The 23,682-nt window shown below is 38.4% G+C and overlaps 1 protein-coding gene across 16 annotated transcripts in view; it reads right to left on the bottom strand.

Moving 5' to 3' along the window:
* Positions 1-534: 534 nt before the first annotated feature.
* The window catches only part of SNCAIP (synuclein alpha interacting protein), a 154,950-nt gene continuing 131,802 nt past the window's right edge, over positions 535-23,682 (bottom strand). For 13 of the 16 annotated variants that reach the window (XM_054684545.2, XM_024356709.3, XM_054684542.2 and 10 more), the window contains 5 exons: positions 20,772-20,941; positions 14,653-14,745; positions 12,983-14,051; positions 11,589-11,659; positions 535-1,099 (listed from right to left, as the gene is read on the bottom strand). In XM_054684545.2, coding sequence (XP_054540520.2) covers positions 1,015-1,099; positions 11,589-11,659; positions 12,983-14,051; positions 14,653-14,745; positions 20,772-20,941 — 1,488 coding nt within the window. In that variant the 3' untranslated portion in view covers positions 535-1,014. The remainder of the gene's footprint in view (positions 1,100-11,588; positions 11,660-12,982; positions 14,052-14,652; positions 14,746-20,771; positions 20,942-23,682) is intronic. The other 3 variants (XM_054684547.2, XM_016953684.3, XM_054684548.2) reach the window with 1 other exon arrangement.

Below are 23,682 nucleotides of genomic sequence, written 5' to 3'. Positions count from 1 at the left end.
TACTGGTAAGAATACATTCTACTTTTAAACTAAAACTTGACAGGCCTCTTATAGGCCATGCCAACACTTTGAAAATAAAACTCTTGAAGTTTCAACAGAAATATATTTTTACATGATAGGAGGAAGCCTTCTGGAACTTACCACTTACATGGAGTGAAGGAGTTGCATCAACAATGGGGCTGTTATGAACTCGGGCTCCACACTGTCTCCTAAAGGGATTAGACAGGTCTCATAATGTGTCAGAGGCAGAAAAAAGTGACCCAAGAAGGGGCTAAATCCTTAGTTCTCCTTAATATTTTCCCATGTCAACACTGAGATTTGAGAAGGCAGAAGGAACTGACTTACTTTATATACTTGTCTGATCCTTTAGTACTTAATGAAATATAGAATGTTTTATTTGACCCCTATGGGAAAACTGCTAAACTGAGCAGTTTGTTCCTGAAATCAAACATCAGCAATCAAAATACTTGCAAAGTCCCTTAGAAATCAGAACATCACAGATTTGTTAGAAAGTAGGTGCCCCAAGCTTATAGGTGGCTGTTAACATTGTTTTATTTCCTTTATACAAAAAGTAGAAATGACAGAAAAAACACTCTTGACAGAAACAATACCACTGACCTGATCTCATGAAGGAGCTGAGCCAAATCTGCCCACATTATGGGGAAAGGGAGGTTCAATCAACATTAGCAAATACTCATGCAATTGATGAAATATAAAATGGCATCAGTGGCTTGGTGAACGTCCTGTGGGTAGGGTGAATCAATCTACTCTTAAAAAACATACATTTTCCCAATCATGCTTTTAAATGGCATCTTTTAAAAAAACAAGTTATATATACAGATATCACCCCAAAATGAATCTTTTACAGTCTACTACTATAAATTTAAGGCATCCTGATATTCTGTTCTTCTGCTGGTGAGGCATTGTTTTCATGGTTCTCTTTCCAAAGAGGATAGTCCAGAAATTTCCAATAATTTCCAAAGGGCATCAGTGAGAGAAAATTTAAAAAGTGATTTACAAGAAGAGTTCTTTTGACTCCGGCTCAGCAATGTGCTTTATGCTGTAGGATTTCTTCATTTTTCTATTGATGTCATTATGCCTAAGCAGAAGAGAAACCACAGGCCAAAATTAGATAAAACTATGGTCAAGTTACAAGACAATACCACTAAACAGCTCACCAAAAAATGGAAATTATCCTCACACAAACCACACTGAAGAACACTTCATTCCAATACGCAAATTATTCTCTTTTCATGTAAACTACTCTTTAAACAATGAAAGCAATAGTCCTGTAATAACACACACTTACTAAACACTCTTTAACTCAGCTATGGAAATAATTTCTCAACCATACTGATTGAAATGCATTTTACAGTCAAGGGAATTTTATCAGAGTTAAACAAGATAGGAAGTATAGTATTGTTGGCTGAGTATAAACAAAATATTTTTATTTTATTTAGATAGATTCACTGGTGACACTTTTATTCTCCAATAAGCTTGAGCCTTAAAAGTTTAAAGAAGAATGCTTTTTGGTGTGTGATTACTGAGTAATAGCATGTTGAAAGATCATAAGTAGATAAATCTATAGGAAAAAGAAAAAGCTAAAGAACAATATGCTCCTTTTCCCTCAGTACTTGATACCTGCTAAGTCTGCGGGAAAAGAGTACAAACTCGAGCCTTGGAACAGCTTTGCTTTTCAAATAAATTTTCCCTTGGGTAGGTGCAATCATTTTCATGAGGTATTACTCCCATTCTGGGTGTAAAATCTTCAGAGAGGAGCTATATTCTGAGGGTGGACAAGGCCACATATTACTAAATTACTTCTTGTTGCTACACCAGACAAAAACACTTTCTGGTAATGATACTAGCTATTATGAGACCACATTTGGATGCAGGAGAACCCCAGGCATGGCTCCAGAGTCTCAAAATTGTGCTTGCTCACAAAGACCATGAAGCCTATTTTCAGTGTGCTGGAATATATTTGATCATCATCATCATCATCATCATCTGAAAGTTATAATTCTTATTTTTATTTTTCCTCTAACTGGAACTTTAGAGAGCTGTCCATGGGCAAGAAAGGGAAAGGGAAGAGGTGAAAGAAAAATCTAGTTGGCTAAAAGATGTGCGAGAGATTCCAATTAAACATGATGGATTGAATACACACATTTGTCCTCCATATCCTGCAAAATAACACTGAAATAAAATAAATAAAAAAGGCACAAATTTAGATGAATAAGGGAAATGGGAGGAGAGGATACAACAGACAAAATGTCAATGGTATTTCAGAAACAAAAAGGTGGATGAACATTTAGAGTTGATTTAGCAGAGAAGGAAAAGCAAAAACCCAAGCTTACAGTCAGGGAATCCAACTAACTGATTTGCACTACCAGATGCAGGAATTAGAAGCACCGTGTACTTCTGAAGATGATAGCAACTATGTTAAAGAATGAAGAAGCTCTCTATATACTAACACATAAAGTCCTCCAACATGTCAGGTTAAAAAAAAGCAAGAAACCAAACTGTGTATACAGGGCGACACCTTTATTGTAAAAAGGAAGATAAAGATACGCATTTGTATTTGACTGCAAAAATTTAAATAAGATTTGCACATAAAACTCTATAAAAGCCGGGCATGGTGGCTCATGCCTGTAATCCCAACATTTTGGGAGGCTGAGGCAGGTAGATCAGTTGAGGTCAGGAGTTCGAGACCAGCTTGGCCAACATGGCGAAACCCTGTCTCTACCAAAAATACAAAAATTAGCCAGGTGTGGTGGCTGTAGTCCCAGTTATGGAGGCTGAGGCATAAGAATCACTTGAACCCAGGAGGCAGAGGTTGCAGTGAGCCAAGATCACACCATTGCACTCCAGCCTGGGTGACAGAGCAAGACTCTGTCTCAAAAAGAAAAAGAAAAAAAAAAAAAACAGCTATAAAAAAGGAACAAAGAGAAGACCAGTAAAGTGATGTTGGAAATTAATGTTATTATAACAGAAATAAAAAATTCAATAGCAAGATTGAAAGGCAAGTTTCAGTAAATATATTAGAGATTCAAACTAGAAAAAGTCAAAGTATGGAAAAATAGAGAAGAATCATTAGAAAATCTGAGGATCAGTCCAGTGTGTCTAACATTAGAATAAGAGGATTTTCAAAAGAGGGAACAGAGAAATTGGAGAAGAGAAAATTTTCAAAGAAATTGTACAAAACATTTCCCAGAACTGAAGTACTGAGGGTTCCAGATTGAAAAAGCTTGCTGAGTGCCCACAGCCCAGGAATGAAAACAGACCCACATCATGGCAAAGCATCAAAAAATCAAAATATTGGAGATAAAGAAGAAATCATAAAATCTTCCAAGCCATTGGCAGAGAAGAATAGGGCTTCTCAACAGACACATTAGAAGCAAAAGAAAATGAAATGATGTGTTCAAGATTCTGAAAGAGAATAATTTCCCACCTAGAATCCTATACTGAGTCAAACACTCAATCTGGTAAATTGAAGATATTTTCAGACTGTCAGGGTCTCAAAAAAATTAGCACCTATTTACCTTCCTTGGGTGGGAAGATATATGACTGAAGCATGAGAATAAACAAAAGAGAAAGGAAAAGACAGGTTCAGGAAACAGAGTCTAAACAGGAGAGAAGCACAAGGAATTCCCAGGATGATGTGCATGAGAGACTCCAGGATGATAGCTGTGTGGCAGTGCCAAGAGGCAGCAGTGAAGATGGGGGCAGGAGGAGGGGTCTCCATGAACAGAGAGAAACTGACAAACACCTGAGCTGTCTGAGGGTGCTAAAAGATGGTTTGGTCTTCAGCAGAGTGTTTAGAAACGCATTGTAAATTAAGAAACCAAAATTATTTCCATGGCAAACATAAAATTGTATGAGAAAGAAAATATAACATAGGACAACACAATGAGTCCTTGTGATTAATATTTAAATAACCATAATGATAATTAACACTGAATACTGATTTAGCTCTTTAGAGTGATACAACTATATTCATGGGGGTGGGAGGAAGAGGAAGCAGGAATGTGTGCATGTGTGTAGGTGCGTGTGTGAGAGATAGGAAAGAGAGGGAAAGAGAGAGACAGAAAAAGAGAGAAAAGGTGCAGTGTTGGATTGTTGGATGCTAAAATGGAGCTAGACACATTTGGCTCATTGTTAAAAATACGGATTTAGGAGCCAGACTGAGTTCAAATCCTGGCTCCACAATTTATTGCCATCATTACTATGTAATCTTGGGCAAGATATGTAATCATTCTATGTCTCAGTTTCCAATATGCAAAATTAGGATAATAATAGTATCTGCTTGGCTGGGTGGGGTGGCACATGCTGGTAGTTCTAGCTGCTCAGGAGGCTGAAGTGGGAGGATCTCTTGAGCCCAGAAGTTAGAGGATGCTGTGAGCCAAGATCACACGACTGCACTGCAGCCTAGGTGACTGAGCAAGACCCTGTTTCTTAAAAAAAAAAAAAAATATCTGCCACATAGTGTCATTGAGAAGATTAAAATAGTACATATGTGTAAAGCACCTGAAATATTCTCTGGGATACTGTATGTGCTTTATAAGTGTTTATAAGTGCTATCATTTTGATTTTCTATAGTAGAATGCCAGTAGATAACAGGGATACTATTTGAAACTGAAAATCGGTATGAGCATGTTACTTAGAAATAGAGAATACTAGAGAAAACACCTGAAAGAAAAGCGAATGGTCGATTCAAAAGAGTGAGGCTAGGGAAGGGGGTGGGTTTGGCACAGGGCACATCAGTCTTTATTATAATGCTAGTATTACTCTTATAAGTATCTATATCACTTTAACAATAAATTAAAATAGAACATTTAAAAGAAGGTTTTGGTCATAGTCTAAAGATAATAAAGTTTAGACTTTGATGGGCATTTCTGCTTTAATATAAGAGGTGCTGTGGTCAAAAACACTAAAATGAGCACTCTTTCTGCAGGACAAAACCCCTTATGATTAGAGCTAAGTCTGTACCAAGTAAAATATTAACTTGAGGCATTTATCTGAAAAATATCAGGATAATTCAATCCTCCCTGAACCCTTCAATTACCTAGTCCCAAATTAACAGTATTCAAAGAACGAAAGTGTTTGGGTAATTCTGGCATGAATTATTCAGATAATTTGCTACTCCTCTATTTCATTTTTGGATATGAAATCACATTCTGAGTGACCAAAATTGGAAAGAAAAAAAGCTTAAATTTAAATAACAGTTTTTCAAGTGTTCTAACTTGCTGACTCATCTAGGCATGGATTGCAGATTTCCACAGTCCATGGTGACCAGACTGCAACTTACAGCATCCATGTAGAATGGTCCATGGCACGCACGACATTTCCGCTGATAACCAAAACAGGGAAACCTTGCTATTTTCTGTGATCTCCCTCAGAGTTTTGACTGAGAGCACATCTATAAGTCTCATCTACTAAGAAATGGATTTTGGTTCAAGGCATGAAAACTTGTATTTGAAGTGCCCAAATGGAAACTCACTGTGGGTAGGTGGACTTGTGACCAGAAGGCCAATATTGATAAAGAACACACCATTTTTCCCCGCTGTGGGAAGACAGGCTCAGTCCTTTTTTTATTCATATTTTTCTCTCTTCTTCCACTTTTCCTCTCTCTAGCTTCACCTCTCTCCAAATATCTATGAAGTCTCTATCATGCACCAGGCACCAAGCAAGACACTGGGAGTACACGTGGAGTACAAAGGTGCTATTGGGGGTTGCTATTTTCATGAAGCTCTTAGGCCTTTTTCATAGAGCTTGCCATGTTTTACTTGAATCCTATTTTCATTCTCTCTTGATTATGATCTCCCTGAGTGAAGGAATCAGGCCTTATCCTGGCAGAGCAAAATGTGTGGGAGCTGAAAATATTTGCAGAGTGGCCCGGCCATCCAGGGATGTGGCATTAGGAAGATTGTCCATCCGCGCTGTCCTCAGCGTGAGGACGAAGAGCACCAGTGACTGGCCGGAGGAAGGATACTTGATGAAGGCACTGGAAAGTGGCTGTGTAAAGTCCCTATTTGGTATTTTTAAACTCAACTAACCTATTGCTTCTTTGAAACTCCAGCCTTAAGAGATACAGGCAGGCTCTGTTCTTTTAAAGTACAAAGATGCCTCTAGTGGTGGCAGACGTGTGGTGCAAATATGACATTAATAGAACATGTATGTGCTTTGAGGTCACACAATTCAAAACTGGATCTCTGGGGAATAAGGAAAGGAGGGTGGGGGTGGAGAAGTGAGTTGTCCTTAGGTTTTCTGACTATCCTTAAATCAGAAGCGGCTTGTTGAAAGCAAGTGGTCTGGTGGGAAGATTTTGGTGTCCAAGGCAGTTCTCTTCCTGTTGTCTTCCTACTGTTGGTTCATGGGTGTTCACAAACTCCACACATTCATTTCCTGCCTCCCTGGAATAGTGATTTAAGAGAGTACGAGGGTCTTCCCTGCCTTTTTTATGTCTCAACATATCATACTTTGACACTAACTAAACTGTTTCACTGTCTTCTTGTGGTGCAATCTGCTTTCTCCTTTTCCCAGTGTAAGGAGCTTATGAAAAGACACCCCATTTGTGCATCCATCTTGGGAACTCTGCCAGCCTCTATAAAGACTTTGCTAAATTGTGCTTAGACACTGGGAAGATGTGATCATTCTGGCTTCTCATAACATGGACACTTTTTCTTTATACACAAGACTCTGCCTTATTGGCAACAATTCCCTGTAATTCTACTGTGCAATGGTCAATAGAAACCCCAAAACCTGGCACATTTGAAAGAAGGAACTGTCACTTAATTCATGTGAAGAAATAGTTCAAGTTTAGAGCCTCCTCTTCTTCTCCAAGTCATGGTATAAAATGAGGGTTTTCTTTCTGAAAATACTTTGAAACTACAGGCGAGGCTGAGGTGGGTGTGGGCAGGACAGAGAACACAGAACACCTAAGGAAGCATGAGGAGGCAGGAAAGAGAGAGAGAGAGTGAGAGAGAGAGAAAGAGTTGGCGGGGTTGGGTGGGGACACAGACAGAACACTTGGGGAAGCATTGGCGGGGAGGAACCACGGAGCACCTGGGGGTACACTGTGGGAGAGCACAGAGTACCTGGGGAAGCATGGGAGCTGGGAGGGTCAGTGCTGCTCTAAGGGATTCTGGAGCAGAGGCAATCATCCAACTTCAGGCACCTGGCTGTTGTCTTTCAACTTTTGCTCATTGGGCATGCAGCCTGATGCCAGCAGGTTAGAAAGGCAAACAGAAAATTATACTTCCGTTCAGGGCTTAGAACATGAAACTACAGGCTGGTTGCAGTGGCTCACACTTGTAATCCCAACACTTTGGGAGGCTGAGGCAGGTGGATCATCTGAGGTCAGGAGTTCAAGACCAGCCTGGCCAACAGGGTGAAACCTCGTCTCTACTAAAAAGACAAAAATTAGCTGGGTGGTAGTGGCATACACCTGTAATCCTAGCTACTTAGGAGGCTGAGGCAGGAAAATTGCCTGAGCCTGGGCGGTGGAGGTTGCAGTGAGCCAAGATCGCACCACTGCACTCCAGCCTGGGTGACAGAGTAAAACCCTTTCTCAAAAACAAAACAAAACAAAACAAAACAAAAATAAAAAACATGAAACTACAGTTTCTGAGCAAAAACTCAAATGTCTATAGTGTTAAGCACCAACTACTTTACTAAATACTTTTTCATTAACAGCTTTAACAAACTTTTCTGAACTGTTGCATTGGTGAGATTTGTCTGTCTCTGGAAGGATGCACTCAACATATATTACATAGTTTGGTAACAACACCTACATGATTGAGTAGGTTTATCATTATCCTTTCAAGAATCAAGCATATGAGTTAAAAATAATGTTAACATTTTAAGGTCAAAAAATGAAAGCAAGATTAAAATATGGTTATTTGATAATATATAGAGAAATGATGGCAAGGAGACATTTGTTCAGCAGCACCAGGGTCTTGTTGCACCGGCTGCATTTTCCCATCAGGATTCTGGAAATGCTTTTTAGTGGGGCTGAGGATATGCTCTGGTTGGGAGCAGGTTTCAGCCAGGGCCTCAACTTTACTTCCCAATGTCTTCCACATCTTTGTTCCTTTTTCTGTTTAGTATGATGTCCTGGCAATAAGGACAGAAATGTGTGTTTGTGTGTGTTAGGGGTGGGGGAATGATACCCTAAACTCTGACTCTCTAAGGGGCACAGCAGATGACCATTACTATAGTAGATGTCATCTCACTACTGGCGAAGCAGACCAGTCTCTTTGAAGTGGCTGCTGAACAACCTTAAGATCTATGCAAAATATTTGATACCAGCTCTTGGCTCTCAGTATGAAGTTCCCAGTGTGGCTAATACCTTGGCAGTAAAACCCACACTAATGGTGTTTATTGCTATATGATTTTTAAGGACTCTATGCTAATGCTGGTGCTAGGATTAGGCGTTTCCTAACCCCTCAGGCAACTGTGCCACTGTGGTCAAAGTGGGTGTTACTGGTGGTGGCCAGGGGTTATGCCCTTTTGCCTATCAGTAACTGGAATCACTGCTCACTTTGTGCCCTAAAGATCTCAGATGGACTTAAACTCTGGGAAATGAATGTTTCACTGGCATTTTAAGACAAGTAATTGCAAACATTTCCTTGGAGTTACAATAACTTAAAAACAACTTGTCTTTTGTAAGATAAAGTAAAGATAAATCTGCTTGTTATAAACCAAGTGATCCTCTGCAGTTGAATCACACTGGGGATGCTGCTCAAAGGAATAGAGTTGAATCTAATTTTAAAGGGCATTGAAAAGAAATTTAGATTTTTGCTATCAAGCTGTGAACAATTTAGAAAAATAAACAGCAAACAGAGCCCTCACAGAGCAGACATTCTTTAAAATGTTATATTTATTGTCCCTATTTTTCCTTTATCAGAAAAAAATAACAATTTCTTTTAACTAAAATGGAATTCCAATGTATTCCTGGAACCGGGATCCATTGCCTCACTCTTTTCCCCAGGGATATGCTGATAGGGCCATGTAGAGGCAATAACATTTGGCCCCAACTCCAACCCAATGACTGCCACTGACTTCCAAAGTCATACTACTCTGGACATCCCTGCTACCTGAGAGGAGCCGTTTGGTGGTCAGGCAAATTTTGGGGCCAAGATTTGGAGTCATAGCTGAGAGATGAACACTTTAGTTCCTTTCCTTCTTGCAGTGGGGTCCCACAGGCAAAATTAGGCAAGCCTAGGTATTTTTCAGGCCCACATTCCCACTCTAGTCTTAATTTATCAGAAGAATCTTTATTTCAGCCAGAGAGATCCATTCTTGCTTTATCTCAGGAGTGAACCGGCCTAGTTCTCTCTGTCTGTGTGTGATTATGAGTGAGTGAAACCTCTCCTTTCTAGCATGAAAGAACTAAGGTTTCCACTTCCTATGGAAACACATGCCAAATGACAACCATGATAAAGTATAGGTTAATTTACAGGGTAATGAGGAGAAGGGGTCAAGATGCTTATTTAAATACATTGAATATTTTTATTTTGGGGTTTCTAAGTATTTATTGTTGAAATTAAACTCTGTTAATAAGTAAAGCCAGTGAATCTAAACTGAGCCTTTAGAAGGACTTTTCCTTAAGCTTAGAGAAGGAAAGTGTTAACCTAGCATCAGATAACTGAGTAGCCCCATAACCTCATTTTGTGCTCTGATTTTTGTAATCCTATTATAACAGATGTCTCAGCTTTGTTCCCTTTCTTATAAAAAGACAGAATGAAATGTTTCTGGCAGGAGAATCTACTGTGATACTAATTGTCTTGCTCCCTGTTGCTGTAGGAGCCTGGAAGAAATAAGAAGTATTCTTCCCCTTCCCAAGGAGTTTGCCAACTATTTGTGCTTTCTTGCCTCAGGGAGTTGCTGGTAACTTCAGCTTAAGGACAAAACCAGAATTTTCCAGGCACCAGAAAACACATTCCTCCCAAGATGGGGACAGAGAAGGGCATAGGGGTGAGGAACCCAGGTTAGGAGAAATGAAATAGAAGTGGGCTAATACCAAGGTCTAGGAGGGGAATGAGTATGTTTTTTTTCTATTCCTTTCCCACCCCAGGCATTGGGCTCTCACCATTGGCCAAGATTCCCTGCCCCGGTGAGGCCGGAAGCAGTTCAGACACCTGACTTCTGGCAACATGTGAGCCTGACCCAAGCAGATCACTGGTGACCAGTAAATATTGAAGCTCCAAGGTTCTTCCTTTAACATACTGAATTAATGAGCCCCCTAGGGGCATCCCCTAAAATGACTGAGATTTAATTTCTCTCTAGCCGGAATAAAGACTTAGAGCAGATTAAATTTGATTTAGAGGAAGAAAAAAGCAGAGTGACTTTCTTACAACTTAGTATTCTCAACTAAAATTCATACCCACAACACACAAATACATCCACACCAACACCCACCCATCCACCTACCCACATGCATGCTTTGGAGGATTTTGGAAGAGTGCTGAATGGCATGTTATAATTTTTCAATTCGTTTAAATATTTAAAAAGTGATAGTCTTTTATGACTGGGTGCGGTGGCTCACGCCTGTAAACCCAGCACTTTGGAAGGCTGAGGCAGGTGGATCATTTGAGGCCAGGAGTTTGAGACCAGCCTGAGCAACATGGAAAAACACCATTCTACTAAAATTAGAAAAATTAGCCAGATGTGGTGGCACAGGCCTGTGATCCCAGCTACTCGGGAGGCTGAGGCAGGAGTATCACTTGAACCCGGGAGGCAGAGGTTGCAGTGAGCCAAGATCGTGTCACTGCACTCCAGCCTGGGTGACAGAGTGAGACTCTGTCTTCAAAAAAAAAAAAAAAAAGTGATAGTCTTTTAAAATGGGTTTAGGGATGTAACTCTTCTGAAATAAACCAATTAAGGCATACTGGTTTCATCCCACAGGGAGATGAAAGCTATGTTGCAGAAGAACTTTGCCCAAGGAGGTGGCCCAGCCACTGGGGACTCGATTCTCTCCTTTCTGTGGTATGTAGTCCATGCATTTTGAATTGTAAACGTCTTATTTGAGAAAGGCCCTTGTTTTATTAGTGGGCACTCATAAACCTGGCTCATGGACTGAAATCGTGTTCATAATGCTAACATAGAGAAATTTCAGAATGGCAAGGCCTTGCTTCTCCTGAGATCAGCAAAATGGTAATAAAAGGAGCTTTTGGTTTGTAATCAGCACTGAAATAAAATTAAAGCTCTGTTTCAAAGTTCTAGTTCTGATCGGAGGCTGACTCACTCCACCATGACAGGAAATTTAATTTCAATACTTTCTTAATACTTGACTCCATTAAAACAAAGATTGAAAGCCAAAGTCAACTAGGAAATACAGCAAAAGTTTGTGAACTGAGCAGATTCTTCTGGCTGACACTGGAATAAAGCCCTCCAAGGGCAGACTAGCGACCTAAGACCTAGTTACCATTACATCAGTGCCTGCTTCTACTTGGGGGAATAGTTGTAATTTTCTTCTTCCTTGGTGTTATCCCCTGATGAAAGGTGCTCCAAGTCCATGATTTAAAAGCTCATGCAATTCAAAGCAAAGCATGTCAATGCCGCACAGCATATCTCCTAGCACCACGTACCGTGCGTCGTTACGCAGATGCTCTTCAATCAGCATGTTAGAGGAAAGATTGATGCAGCTGCTGTACATTTCCTAGAGAGGTGCAATTAAAAATCATCTGAAAACATGCAACAAGCTCAGCACATGCACAAGTCCCAGTAAACATGAAGCATGCAGGAAGATAGATAGATTAGAGGACAGTGGCTTAGTATGCACTTTAAGGAGCATGGGCAATTGAGATGATTCTTCTGTTACTACTGAGCAGCAGAACCCAGTAAGTTACCTGGAAAACTTTGATTTGAGTGACTTAAGTTTTGACACATTTAACCCAAAAGGTCTGGTGTTTTGGGCACGAGTATGCCTTTTCTAGCTGAAACAAATACATGATATAGTCTTCTATAACAAGGACAATTTACAGAGGAATTTGATATTTAATTTAAAATTTGGTGTTCAACTTATTAGAGAAATACTCACTAAAACTTGATTTGGGTACTGCAAAAAGAATTTGGACAGTTCTTAGACCTCATTGTAATGGGATTCTAACATTATAGCTAATGATAAATTACAAAGATTCTGCAGCTCCACTGGGTGGTTTATCTGGATCACATGGAGAATGATCTAGGTCATTCCATTCCACAGAGAGTTTTGCATTTTGGCTGCTATACCATTTTTTAATGGCATGGCAAGCACAAAGCTTGCAGGAAACATTGCCTAAAAAGATGTTCATATTGCCTATCCACTGGATATAAATCACAGATTATAGTGCATGGGTTTCCAGTGAAGGCAATTATAAAATGTAGTTCATGGCATACTCTGCCATCCCCTGTGGACTGGCAAGCACTTCAGGCTCCTATAGGCTCCAATCAACACTTAGGAGTCTGTGTTGTAAAATACCTATGTGGAGGTCCCTGTGGTGTATTCATTTCAAAGGTCATCCCAAAGTTGTGTAGTTAAGTCTTTGGCAATAGAGCATCTATTTATGTACTTTTAAATTGGGCCTGAGAATAAACTATCCCATCACATGAAGAGAACAAACTCTTCCTTGGGACAGAATCAGTGCCAATGCAGGACTAAACTTGCGCTAATTGGTGGTTTCATCTTGCAGAAATGCCTCCAAGTCTAGGACCCTAACACCTAAAGATTATGCCATTTAGGGAAATTTACGGACCAGAATATAATCTCTTATTTTTTTTTTTAACCTTTCTCTCTTAGAGTATTTTCCAAAAGAAGAGCAAGGGGCATGTATCTAACATGACATGTCTCATTAGACACATGAATTTGGCTTTCCATGCATCCCTTTGGATTTTTTTTTTCCTGGGGATTCCCTCAAGGTAGTGTGGGCCCACAATCTGTGATATTAGGAACAACATAATCCATTTGAAGGAAAAAAAAGAATATTCTCCAAATAGCACTTACTGCCTTATTCTTTCCTTTGCTAGCGGAGCTGGCAGGGTTTCCCTTGGCATCTGTCTTCCTCCCAAGTGAGGTCAAGGGCAATGTAGAGGTTTTCAGCTGGTTGGCTGCCTGGTAGTTATTATTATTGTTTTGGTTGCCACTTAGTGTCTCCATGATAGATCGAAATGCTCCAAAAGGCCTTTTCAGTTGATCCCCTGATTCGTTACTTGTGGAGGTCCGCTGGAGAGTCCTGCCCTTATCTTTGTCTTTTTCTCCATTCAGTTCAAGGCTAGGCTGCTCCATCTGCACCACAGGCTCCTCAAAGGTAACTCTCAGTTTTAAGTTCTGAGATGTCCTGCGCTTGGAAGATGGAGACTTGAGGGCACTCTTGGGACTTGTGGCAACTTTCTGGGCAGCAGTGCTGTCAGGGCTGGGCTGCTGAGGGTCACCAGAGGGCTGGTTTAGAGGAATACTCCCTGAGCCTGGATACTGGGATTCTAAGTCTGGTTCGCTGCTCTCTGAGGTGGGAGATGGGCTGTGGCCATCCAGGGATTTGGAGGCCTTGATGCTGAAAGGAAACCTGCGTCCCCCTGATGCCAAGGTGTGTTTCTTAATCATCAGGTGCAGGCTTTCTGCGCTGTCCATACTCTCTACGCTTTCTACAATGGGCTGCGGCCTTGGTCGGTCAGCCTTCCTCACTGGGGTAGTCTTGGGGTCCTCAGAGTTGTTGGAGTCTGTGTCAGACTCACTCAGTGACCTCTGCATCAGCTGTCTCAGCCTGGCTAACTTCAGTTCCCTCTTCTCCAGTGGGATCTTTTTAGAATTTCTAGAGGAAGCCTGAGCATCCTGGAATTCCAAGGACAGTTTTTCCTGGGTGCAGACATTTTCTGAGATTTCCTTTCCCAATAACTGGCGTAAGATTTTATCAGAATCTTCATCTTTTGCTTTGGGTCTAGCCCGGCTGGAGGCTGACAGGCTTCCAAGAACCTGAATCCCCTCTTGGACTCCTGGCTTGCTTTTGGCTACAGAATCATCTTCTGCATCTGGAGATTTCCACTGGGACTTTCTGGAGGCAGGTGAGGATGGTGAACTAAAAAGAAGACGAAGGACTTATGAGATGATTTCCTACTGGGTTAAAATGACTCAAGTCACTACATGGTCTTTACTGCCACTAATAATGTACAAGTAAATAGGAACAGAATACAGATAAGTACATAATTTCTTTTCGAAACAATGTGCAAGTACTCCATAGTATCAGCTATAAGGTGCCTTATGCCTTCGGCTATAACTACCATGACTACTAAATTTGTCTGTTTTACTGTTTATACATCAATTTTGCATAAATTTTCTCAGTTAATTCCATTTTCAACAAACTTATCAAGATATATATATATATATATCTCTCCTATTCCCACTTCACAGATGAAGAATTGAAAGATTCAATTCTTACAAAAGAGTAAATGACTTGTTTATAGTCGTGGAATGAAGAAATAGCAGAATCAGAGAATAGAGTAGGTCTTCAGACTCTAGGTCCAGTGCCTTTTTCACTGTGATTTCTCATTTTTATTCCTCTTTATAAGAAGAAAATGTTTTCTGTTGTCATCCTCTTAAAATATATCAAAGGAAGTTCAGAAGAAGGCTTAACAATTTAGGATACTTAAGAACGCTAAACAACAATGTGCTGGTATTACCTGGGTGAAGAAGGGAGTGACTTGCCCTCTGATTTCTGGGCTTCTAGAAATTGTTGGAGTTGGTTCTGCAGCGTGACACGTTCTACTGTTTGTCTGGGGAAAACAACCAAAATACATGAGGACTCTGATACTGGTTACTGCTATAAATTAGGGTGTATAATATTTTTCGTAATAATTTCCAGTAAGTTGCAATAAATACAAAAGCCTTAAAATGTGCATAATATTCATCCTTACAGTTCAGAAATTTTCCTAAGGAAACAATCAAAAGTACCCCAAAAAGATATGTATTGTCAATATTAATGAAAAACTATAAGTAACCTAAATGCTTAGCAGTAAGTCTGAGTGAACAAATTATAATTATTTCTATAATGACAGCTATTAAAATGATAATATGTTTGAGTATCTATGGACATAGAAGAAGTCTTCCTAATTATGTCTATATAATGTAGATATAAAGCATAGTTTCATATATATAAATATGTATATATGAAGTATACTTTACTTTCATTAAATAAAAAAGGAAACTACAAAATACTATTTGCAGTATACAATCTCTGACTTACTATACTATAACTTGTGATTTTTCAAATTTACAGTGGTGAGAAAGTGATATGGATTCAGTAGAAACTGTACTTTGAGTATCCATACAGCCATTCTTTCTCACTTTCAGTACAGTAGTCAATACATTACATGGGATATTAAAACTTTATCATAAAGTACAATTTGTGTTAAATGATTTTGCCCAACTGTAGGCTAATGTAAGTGGTCTGAACACGCTTAAGGTAGGCTAGGCTAGGATACGATGTTCTACAGGTTGGGTGTATTAAATGCATTTTTACCTTATGATATTTTCAATTTGTGATGTGTTCATTGGGATGTAAACCCACGGTAAATTTAGGAGCATCTGTAACCTCATTTTTTTTTTGAGTCGGAGTCTTGCTCTTTCACCCAGGCCGGACTGCAGTGGTGCTATCTCGGCTCACTGGAAGCTCCGCCTCCCGGGTTCACGCCATTCTCCTGCCTCAGCCTCCTGAGTAGCTGGGACTACAGGCACCCGCCACTCCGCCAGGCTAATTTTTTGTATTTTTAGTAGAGATGGGGTTTCACCGTGTTAGTCGGGATGGTCTCGATCTCCTGACCTTGTAATCTCATTTTTAAGAAAACTAACTCTGTCTTTCCCACATGTATGTGTGTATGTGTATATATATAAAATATATATATAACATATATAATATATATAAGATATATAATATATAACATATATTATATATAAGATATATAATATATAACATATATTATATATAAGATATATAATATATATAACATATATTATATATAAGATATATAACATATATAACATATATTATATATGTTATATATAATATATTAACATATATAATATATATGTTTATATAATATATAACATATATAATATATATAACATATATAATATATAACATATATAATATATATAACATATATAATATATAACATATATAATATATATAACATATATAATATATAACATATATAATATATATAACATATAATATATAACATATATAATATATATAATATATAACATATATAATATATAACATATATAATATATATAACATATAATATATAACATATATTATATATAACATATATAATATATACCATATATAATATATAACACATATTATATATAACATATATTATATATATCATATATTATATATAACATATATTATATATATCATATATTATATATAACATATATAACATATATTATATATAACATATATTATATATAATATATATAACATATATTATATATAATATATGTTATATATAATATGTTATATATTATATATAACATATTATATATAATATATGTTATATATTATATATAACATGTTATATATAATATATAATATATATTATATATAACATATTATATATAATATATATAACATATTATATATAATATCTGTTATATATAATATATATTATATATAACATATTATATATAACATATATAACATATTATATATAACATATATATTATATATAACATATATAACATTATATATAACATATATATTATATATAATATATATAACATATTATATATAACATATATATTATATATAATATATATAACATATTATATATAACATATATATTATATATAATATATATAACATATATATTATATATAATATATGTAACATATATAACATATATATTATATATAATATATATAACATACATATAAAAATACATATATAAAATATGGAAGGATTATATATATAAAATATGGAAGGATATACTTGAAAATGTTATATTTACTTTTCCTAAATTGTTTGAATTAAAAAAATTTTTAATTAAAAATTTTTTTAGAGACAGAGTCTTGCTATGCTACTCAGGCTGGACTTGAACCCCTGGCTCAAGTGATGCTCCCTCCTCAGCTTCCCAAGTAGTGGGGACTACAGGTGTGTTCTGCCTAGCTTGGTTTGACCCACAGAACTGTAAGATAAATTTGATGCTGTTTTAAGCCACTAATCTTGTGGTAATTTGTTACAGAGCAATAGAAAACTATTATAATAATACAATTAGCAGAAAAAAATGACAGCAGCTCTCATGAGCCAGGACATGTAACTAAATAAACATATCATAAATTTTCTTAAAATGACTGCTGTACTTCAGATATTGGCCCAATGTTCTCCTTGCTGAGTGTCACTGCATATACTCAGCAACGATTAGCTGCCTAAATCTAATTATGTGAGATCGGATTCTGCTAATACTCTTCTATAAGCTCCAAGCACTTTGTTTTTCTCAGAAGCTATCAGTTTTAGTCCAAACATTTCATCACTAAGACCAGAGAAGTCTGTGATCTCATTTTATCTCACTCATTCTTCCAGACTCACCTACTGACATGCAATTGTCTAACGTGGGAACCAGCAAGCAAACTTTTTCTTAAAGGGCCAAATAGTAAATATTTTAGGCTGTGAGCCATACAATTGTATCCCAACTTCTCAACTCTGCCTTTGCAGCATGAAATAAGTCCTACACAATAGACAAATGAATGTGTGTGGCTGTGTTCCAGTAACATTTTATTTATGAAAACAACTGATGGGCTAGATTTGGTCCACAGTCTATAATTTGCTGATTCTGGTCTAATGAAAAAAATAAAAACTAAAAACATAAAAGCATTCTACTTTTCCCACTTTGCTAGCTGGTATTGCAAGTCACATGTCTTTAAGAAAAATATTTATTGAGGGGATAAAACAGATGAAGAAAGATTAGCGTCTGCTTTTAAAGGGCTTATTATGTGTCTTTAAGTGAATTATGACACAGTCAAGAAAAATATTTTGGGGTAATTGGGTTGACTGACAACTTGAATCTCGGGTATGAATGGAGAAGGAAGACTACTCTCTGGATTCTATAGTAGCCCTCAGGAAGAACTCATCAGCTTTAATTGTAGAAAAGAAAATATATGGGCAGATGGCCACTGTATTAGTTTGACAGGGCTGCTGTAAGGAAGTACCACAAACTGGGTGGCTTAGACAATAGAAGTTTATTATCGCACAGCTCTGGAGGCTGGAAGTCTGAGATCAAGGTGCTAGCCAGGCTGGCTCCCTCTGAAGGCTGTGAGGAGAAGCTGTTCCTTGCTTCTCTCCTAGCTTCTGATGGTTTGCTGGAAGTCTTTGGCATTCTTTGGCTTGCAGATGCACATCCTGATCCCTGCCTTCATGTTTACGGGTATTCTCCCTGTGTGCATGTCTGTGTCTAAATGTTCTCCTATTGTAAGGACTCTAGTCAGAGTAGGACCCACCCTAATGACCTCACTGTAGCTTGATAACTTCTGTAAAGGCGCTGTCTCCAAATAAGGTCACATTCCAACATACTTTTTTGACGGGGACACCCATAATACCTAGGCTTGTTGATTAGCACTTCAGTAGAGCTGAAGGTTGCCATTTCTAAATATTAAGTATGTTTATTAACTCTGAGATGTTGCTGAAGGTTGGAAAAGGCACTCAAGACTGTCTTCCCCGAGAATTTTGGACTGGGAAGACTAGTGTTTTCCATCCTCTCTCCTGTCCTTGTCTATGTTATTGGTGTCTGGGAGCCTGAAGGGCACAGTGTACTGTGGCTGTACCAAGTTGATTTCTCCATTCATTTCTAGTTTTGCCAACTTCACCGAGATATACAGTAGGTAAAAGACTAGGATATACAACGTAGCCTCTCTTAGTTCATCTTGTCATTGGCCCAACTATAGCTGTCCACAGCATTCTGCTCTGGAGACAACTGAAGGACTGCAGTCTACTAGTACATATGTGTACTTTATCCCAGGATCACCAACTGAGAAAGCAGCCAAGACTTTGACTTTGAGCAGTTCACCAATAAAACAGCAATTGTAGCTCGTGAAAGTTTTGTAGATTCCATGCTATGAACAAGAAGGAGGATGTTTTGTGATCCCTTCTCTGAGTATGAACCTTTAGAAAAAACATTCCTTTGGATCATTTTAAAGTTCCTCTTTATGGATATGTCCATACATTACTTGAGGGAGTGGACATTAGTATAGCATTTTTGGAAAGATTAGTTAACATCTATCCACATTTTAAATATGTATGTCTTTTGCTCTAGCAATTCCTTTTCTAGGAACTTGTTTTTTTGAAATATCTATACATGTTCATAAAGGCATTTGCACAGTGTGTTCACTGTGGGGAGACAGCTTACTGACTTATTAATTTGTGTGCATTTTCCCTGTGATTACGTTGAGACCTTGAAGTTTACCTAGCTCACCTAACTTGGGGAAGTTTTGTGTAACTAGGCAAAGGATGGTTGGCAGTAACCCCTTTTTTTCAAGTTTCAAATTTTAATTTATTTTTTCTAGAAGTCTAAACTCATTAAAGAAATTATTCTAGTATTGACAGGGGGAGGGGTAGAGGGGCACAGAGACTTGCAGCTTGAAGGCAAAAGAGTGGAAGAAGAGAGAGAAGGGACATTTCCCTAAGCTTAGAGAAGAGGCAGAGGGTCCAAGGCCTTGTCATATTGTTGCATGGATTATAATTAATTAATCGAGGTCTTTCACCGAACCAAGGTTGGGTGAAGAAAACCAAGGTTTTTTTCTTTTTTTTTTTTAATTATACTTTAAGTTCTAGGGTACAGCTGTATTCAGAAAAAAAAATGTGTGTGTGTGTGTATGTGTAAAACTGAAAGGTAAGAGTATTTTCCCTCTAAAATTTAATTTTTAAGATTTACCCTCCTAATCTGTCAACATTACTTTGAATACTGACTGATTTTCAGGAAACCCTCCCCAATCTGGAAACTGTATTTAATGGGTGAGCTTTTCAAGGGCTGACCTTGGTTCCCCTCAGGCAGGTGTTAACTCCTTAGTCCTTCAACTTGCCAGAGACCTACCTGATGACCTTTCATCTGGGACCTCTTTCTCTAAGCATATTATGACAATCTCCCAGAAATACTTCCCTGACACCCAGACATGCACTGGTACCAGTTTAATAATCTTATCAAGGGAAGAACTGACTGTAGTTAGTCGTGGAGTGTTTTAAGTAACCTCATGCTGACTGAGCACTATTTTTTATTATGAGGATTCATGAATCATCTGATTAATTTTTATAAGAAATTTGCTGGTGATAGTCACCAAGTTATTTATCTGTAATTTCCCCCCCCCACATTTTTCTTTTTGAGAAAACTGGGAAATTGGTCCATCTCTAGCCTTTTCCTCTCTCTCATGTTCTTTATGATTCCTAAAATATTAAGGACAAAAGTTTGGAGATGATGCCTATGAGTGCTTCCAGTGCTCTGTAATCTGGCCCTGAGTTGTGAACACAGAGAGAGGCTCTCTCGCCTTGTCCACTGGCTTAAATTCCCTGCTTTGGGAGCTTGCTGTACACTTTACTGTTTAGACATCCTTTTGCCTCTGCAGAGATGGCATCTTCAGCACGAACACTGGCTGTGAGGACTTTGGATGGAAGAACAGAAGAGGAGAATGCTAGGAATTCCCTGTACAACTGGAAAGAAGAGTGCTCAGCACAGCATGGGGCTGAAGCCTAAGTACAACAATAATGAGTTAGACTTGGTTCTCATGGAACCAACAGGCCACTTACTCCTTTAGCTGCTTGGTTAACTTCACCACTTGAGAGGCCAGCGACATGCAGGTCTCCACCACCACCAGGTACCTGGAGCACAGGGTGTGCCCCTGCCGCTCGGCGCTCTGGGAGGGCTTTTCCCCAGCGTGGTTCTGCATGGTGACATTTGCTCCATATTCAACCAAGGTCTGTCAGAAAATGAAGGACATGTGTATCAGGACATCTCTGTACACATTATTTTTTAATGACTGTAACAGAACGTTGAATAGTATGAAGAGAGCCTCTAGGGACCTTTCAGCAGTCAATATCACACACCTCCCTTCAGAGTCTATGGTGATGTAGCAGAGCCAGTCCTACTACTGTCAATGCTCATCCGCAGCCCACATAAGGAGGGGGCTGGGAAGGAGAGGAGGAGGCTGTCCATAGTGTGCTCTCCTTTATGAGATATGCAGTGCAGTCTTTGTGGTGGGGAGTTCTGTCTCTTGTCATGGTTGGGCTCCAAGAGAATCACTCATAGTCAGAGATGCCTGTAAGAGGGGGAGACTGGAATCTTACCTGTTCTCATTTGCTTGGGCTCTAGTAACTGGATTTGGTCTCTGGTAATTGGTTTTGAAATAACACCTGTTTATTTGTTGCTGAGCCAACCTGATCAGGAATAAAAAGAACTGGAAAGAAATGACATGGCTGAGAGTGGGGAGGCTGTGAAGCAGCTCCCACCCTCCCACAATGGGCTATGGTGAGGGCATGTCTGTGGATTGAGCAGGCTTTGTAGAAGAAAGCTTTGTGTGAGCTTCTTATCACCTCTTTAATGAGGAGAGGGTTCTATGGCTACGATTGGCAATAGGCTGCCCCAGAGGTGGAGAGAACTGTATGGGGGAGGAGGGGAAGGCTCCAGAGGGCCCTCTGAAGACCCCAACCATGGCACTCACTGGAGAGTCAGCATCTGAAGGTTGGCACAGAGGGCATCAGTGACCACAGCCAGCCAAAGAAGCAGGGACAACTTTCAGGGAGGTTGCATGCCTTTCCCAGTTAAGCAAAGAGATACTGGACTTTTTCTCTTCATACCTCCTTCTTGTCCTTGACACTGCAGCCCAGAAGAGATAGGGGGATAGGAGCTAAAGTGGTGTGTAAAAAGGCATGTCTCACTCCCATTCCAAGTCCCTTGAATCTTGAGTCTAGTCTGGGTGGGAAGGAGAATGCTTTGAATCAGAAGTAAGACTGAGATTTTAAAGTGGCTTGGAGTAAATTTTAATAGTCATAAGAAAGGAGAAAGTTACGGAATCTGGCCAAGGTATCATTAGTTGTGGAGAGAGAGAAATTTGATGGAACATGGTTGAAATTAATAATTTAAAAAAATCCAAACTATTTTGTGTCCATACTGTGATATTATTAGATTCCACAAAAAGTTATTACATCAATATTAATCAACCACTACAATCTGATAGATTCTTTGACAATATCATGATGAGACTGCAAACCTGGATTAATCTGGGTAGTAGACAGTATTTTCCCCTAAGCAATAGTTGTAGTATTTAAATTTTTAGACTACTTAGACTGAGAGGTCATTAAGGAGCTTCGTTTTCCTTTTGGTTTATGATCACTCACCACGAAAGGTCAACTCACCACAAAGCCATTGCCACCTACCTCACAGGAGTGTCACAGAGACCATGTCAGTATTGAGCTCTCAGAGCTCTTGAAGAGATGCTATATAAACACACACTGTTATTACTCCCCCTTGACCCTGACCTCTGCAGTTTTCTTTCCATTGTTTTCCTTACTCAGTCCCCTCCTCACCTCATAGGGTCCCTTGCTCACTCTCAGTCTCTTATCTTTTTTTTCTTTAAATTTCACACCCAGTGGACAGATCCCCTTCCAAGATTATCCAAGTTTCCACTTCCATGGTACCCAGTGCCAAAAATATCATTTGTGTGTAAGTGGAGTGATGAACGCTCTAAAAGGAAAGACTGTCTCTCTTCACATATTAAAAAGAAAAATAACTAAAATCTCACGTAGTGATATCAGCTGGCTTTCTTTGGCTTTAGTCATTTCTTAGCTGATTAAAAGTTTGTTTCAAGACTATTAAATATTAGAGTGTTTTGTTAAATAGAAAAGCATATTTTTCAATGTTTATTCAATCATATTTCCTTTACAAAAAAATGCTACTCCTTTAATATTTCTGCAGAACCTGTTAAGAATTTAAATTTCTCTCCTATACTCTCCAATTTCATATCACTCTTTTAAAAACTTGATGCCTTAAATTAGAAGATGCACACTTTGCCAACAATAATAGAAAAACTTTCAGCTCTCCGGACTATTTCCTATCAAGTTAGTTCTCCAAACAGCAGTTTCATGTGAGTAGGCACTCTAGAGAGATTTCTGCTATTATCTCTGCTTTTTGTTTTCATAAATCTCTTGCCTTTTATATTTATAGTTTCCCCATATATTCTCCTGTCATTTCCCAAGTCTCCTCTACCTTCCTGAGCAACTGGTTCTCACCTCTCAGTTTTCTGTTTTGGATACCATCTATCTTGCACCCAGGAGGGCCTCAGTAAGTACCTGTTGAATAACTGAGCACACTGCGTTTGCAACATAGGAAAATAACACACGTGTAAGCCAAAAAGAAAAAAAAAGAGTACTGCTTTCTTAAAGGTAGAAAGTGTATTACATGTTATATACCATAACATATTTTGAACCGTATGAACTTGATGAGGTAAAAGTCTTGTCTCTAATCATGACCTTCAACCATATGTTGTCAATTTCCCTATCCTATATATCAGATAGATATGGGAATAAATCCATATATGTCGGGTCACTTTCAATGATAATAATGGTATAATTGGTCTGATTCTGGTAATAATGATTTATGTCTGTAAATAAAATTCTAGACCAAGTCTAAACTTTGACTTTGTTTCCAATTCAAAGCCTTTCC

The sequence above is a fragment of the Pan troglodytes genome, chromosome 4 (genome assembly GCF_028858775.2).
Source record: "Pan troglodytes isolate AG18354 chromosome 4, NHGRI_mPanTro3-v2.0_pri, whole genome shotgun sequence".
Taxonomy (NCBI): Eukaryota; Metazoa; Chordata; class Mammalia; order Primates; family Hominidae; genus Pan; species Pan troglodytes.
This window is presented reverse-complemented; position numbering and strand designations above follow the sequence as displayed.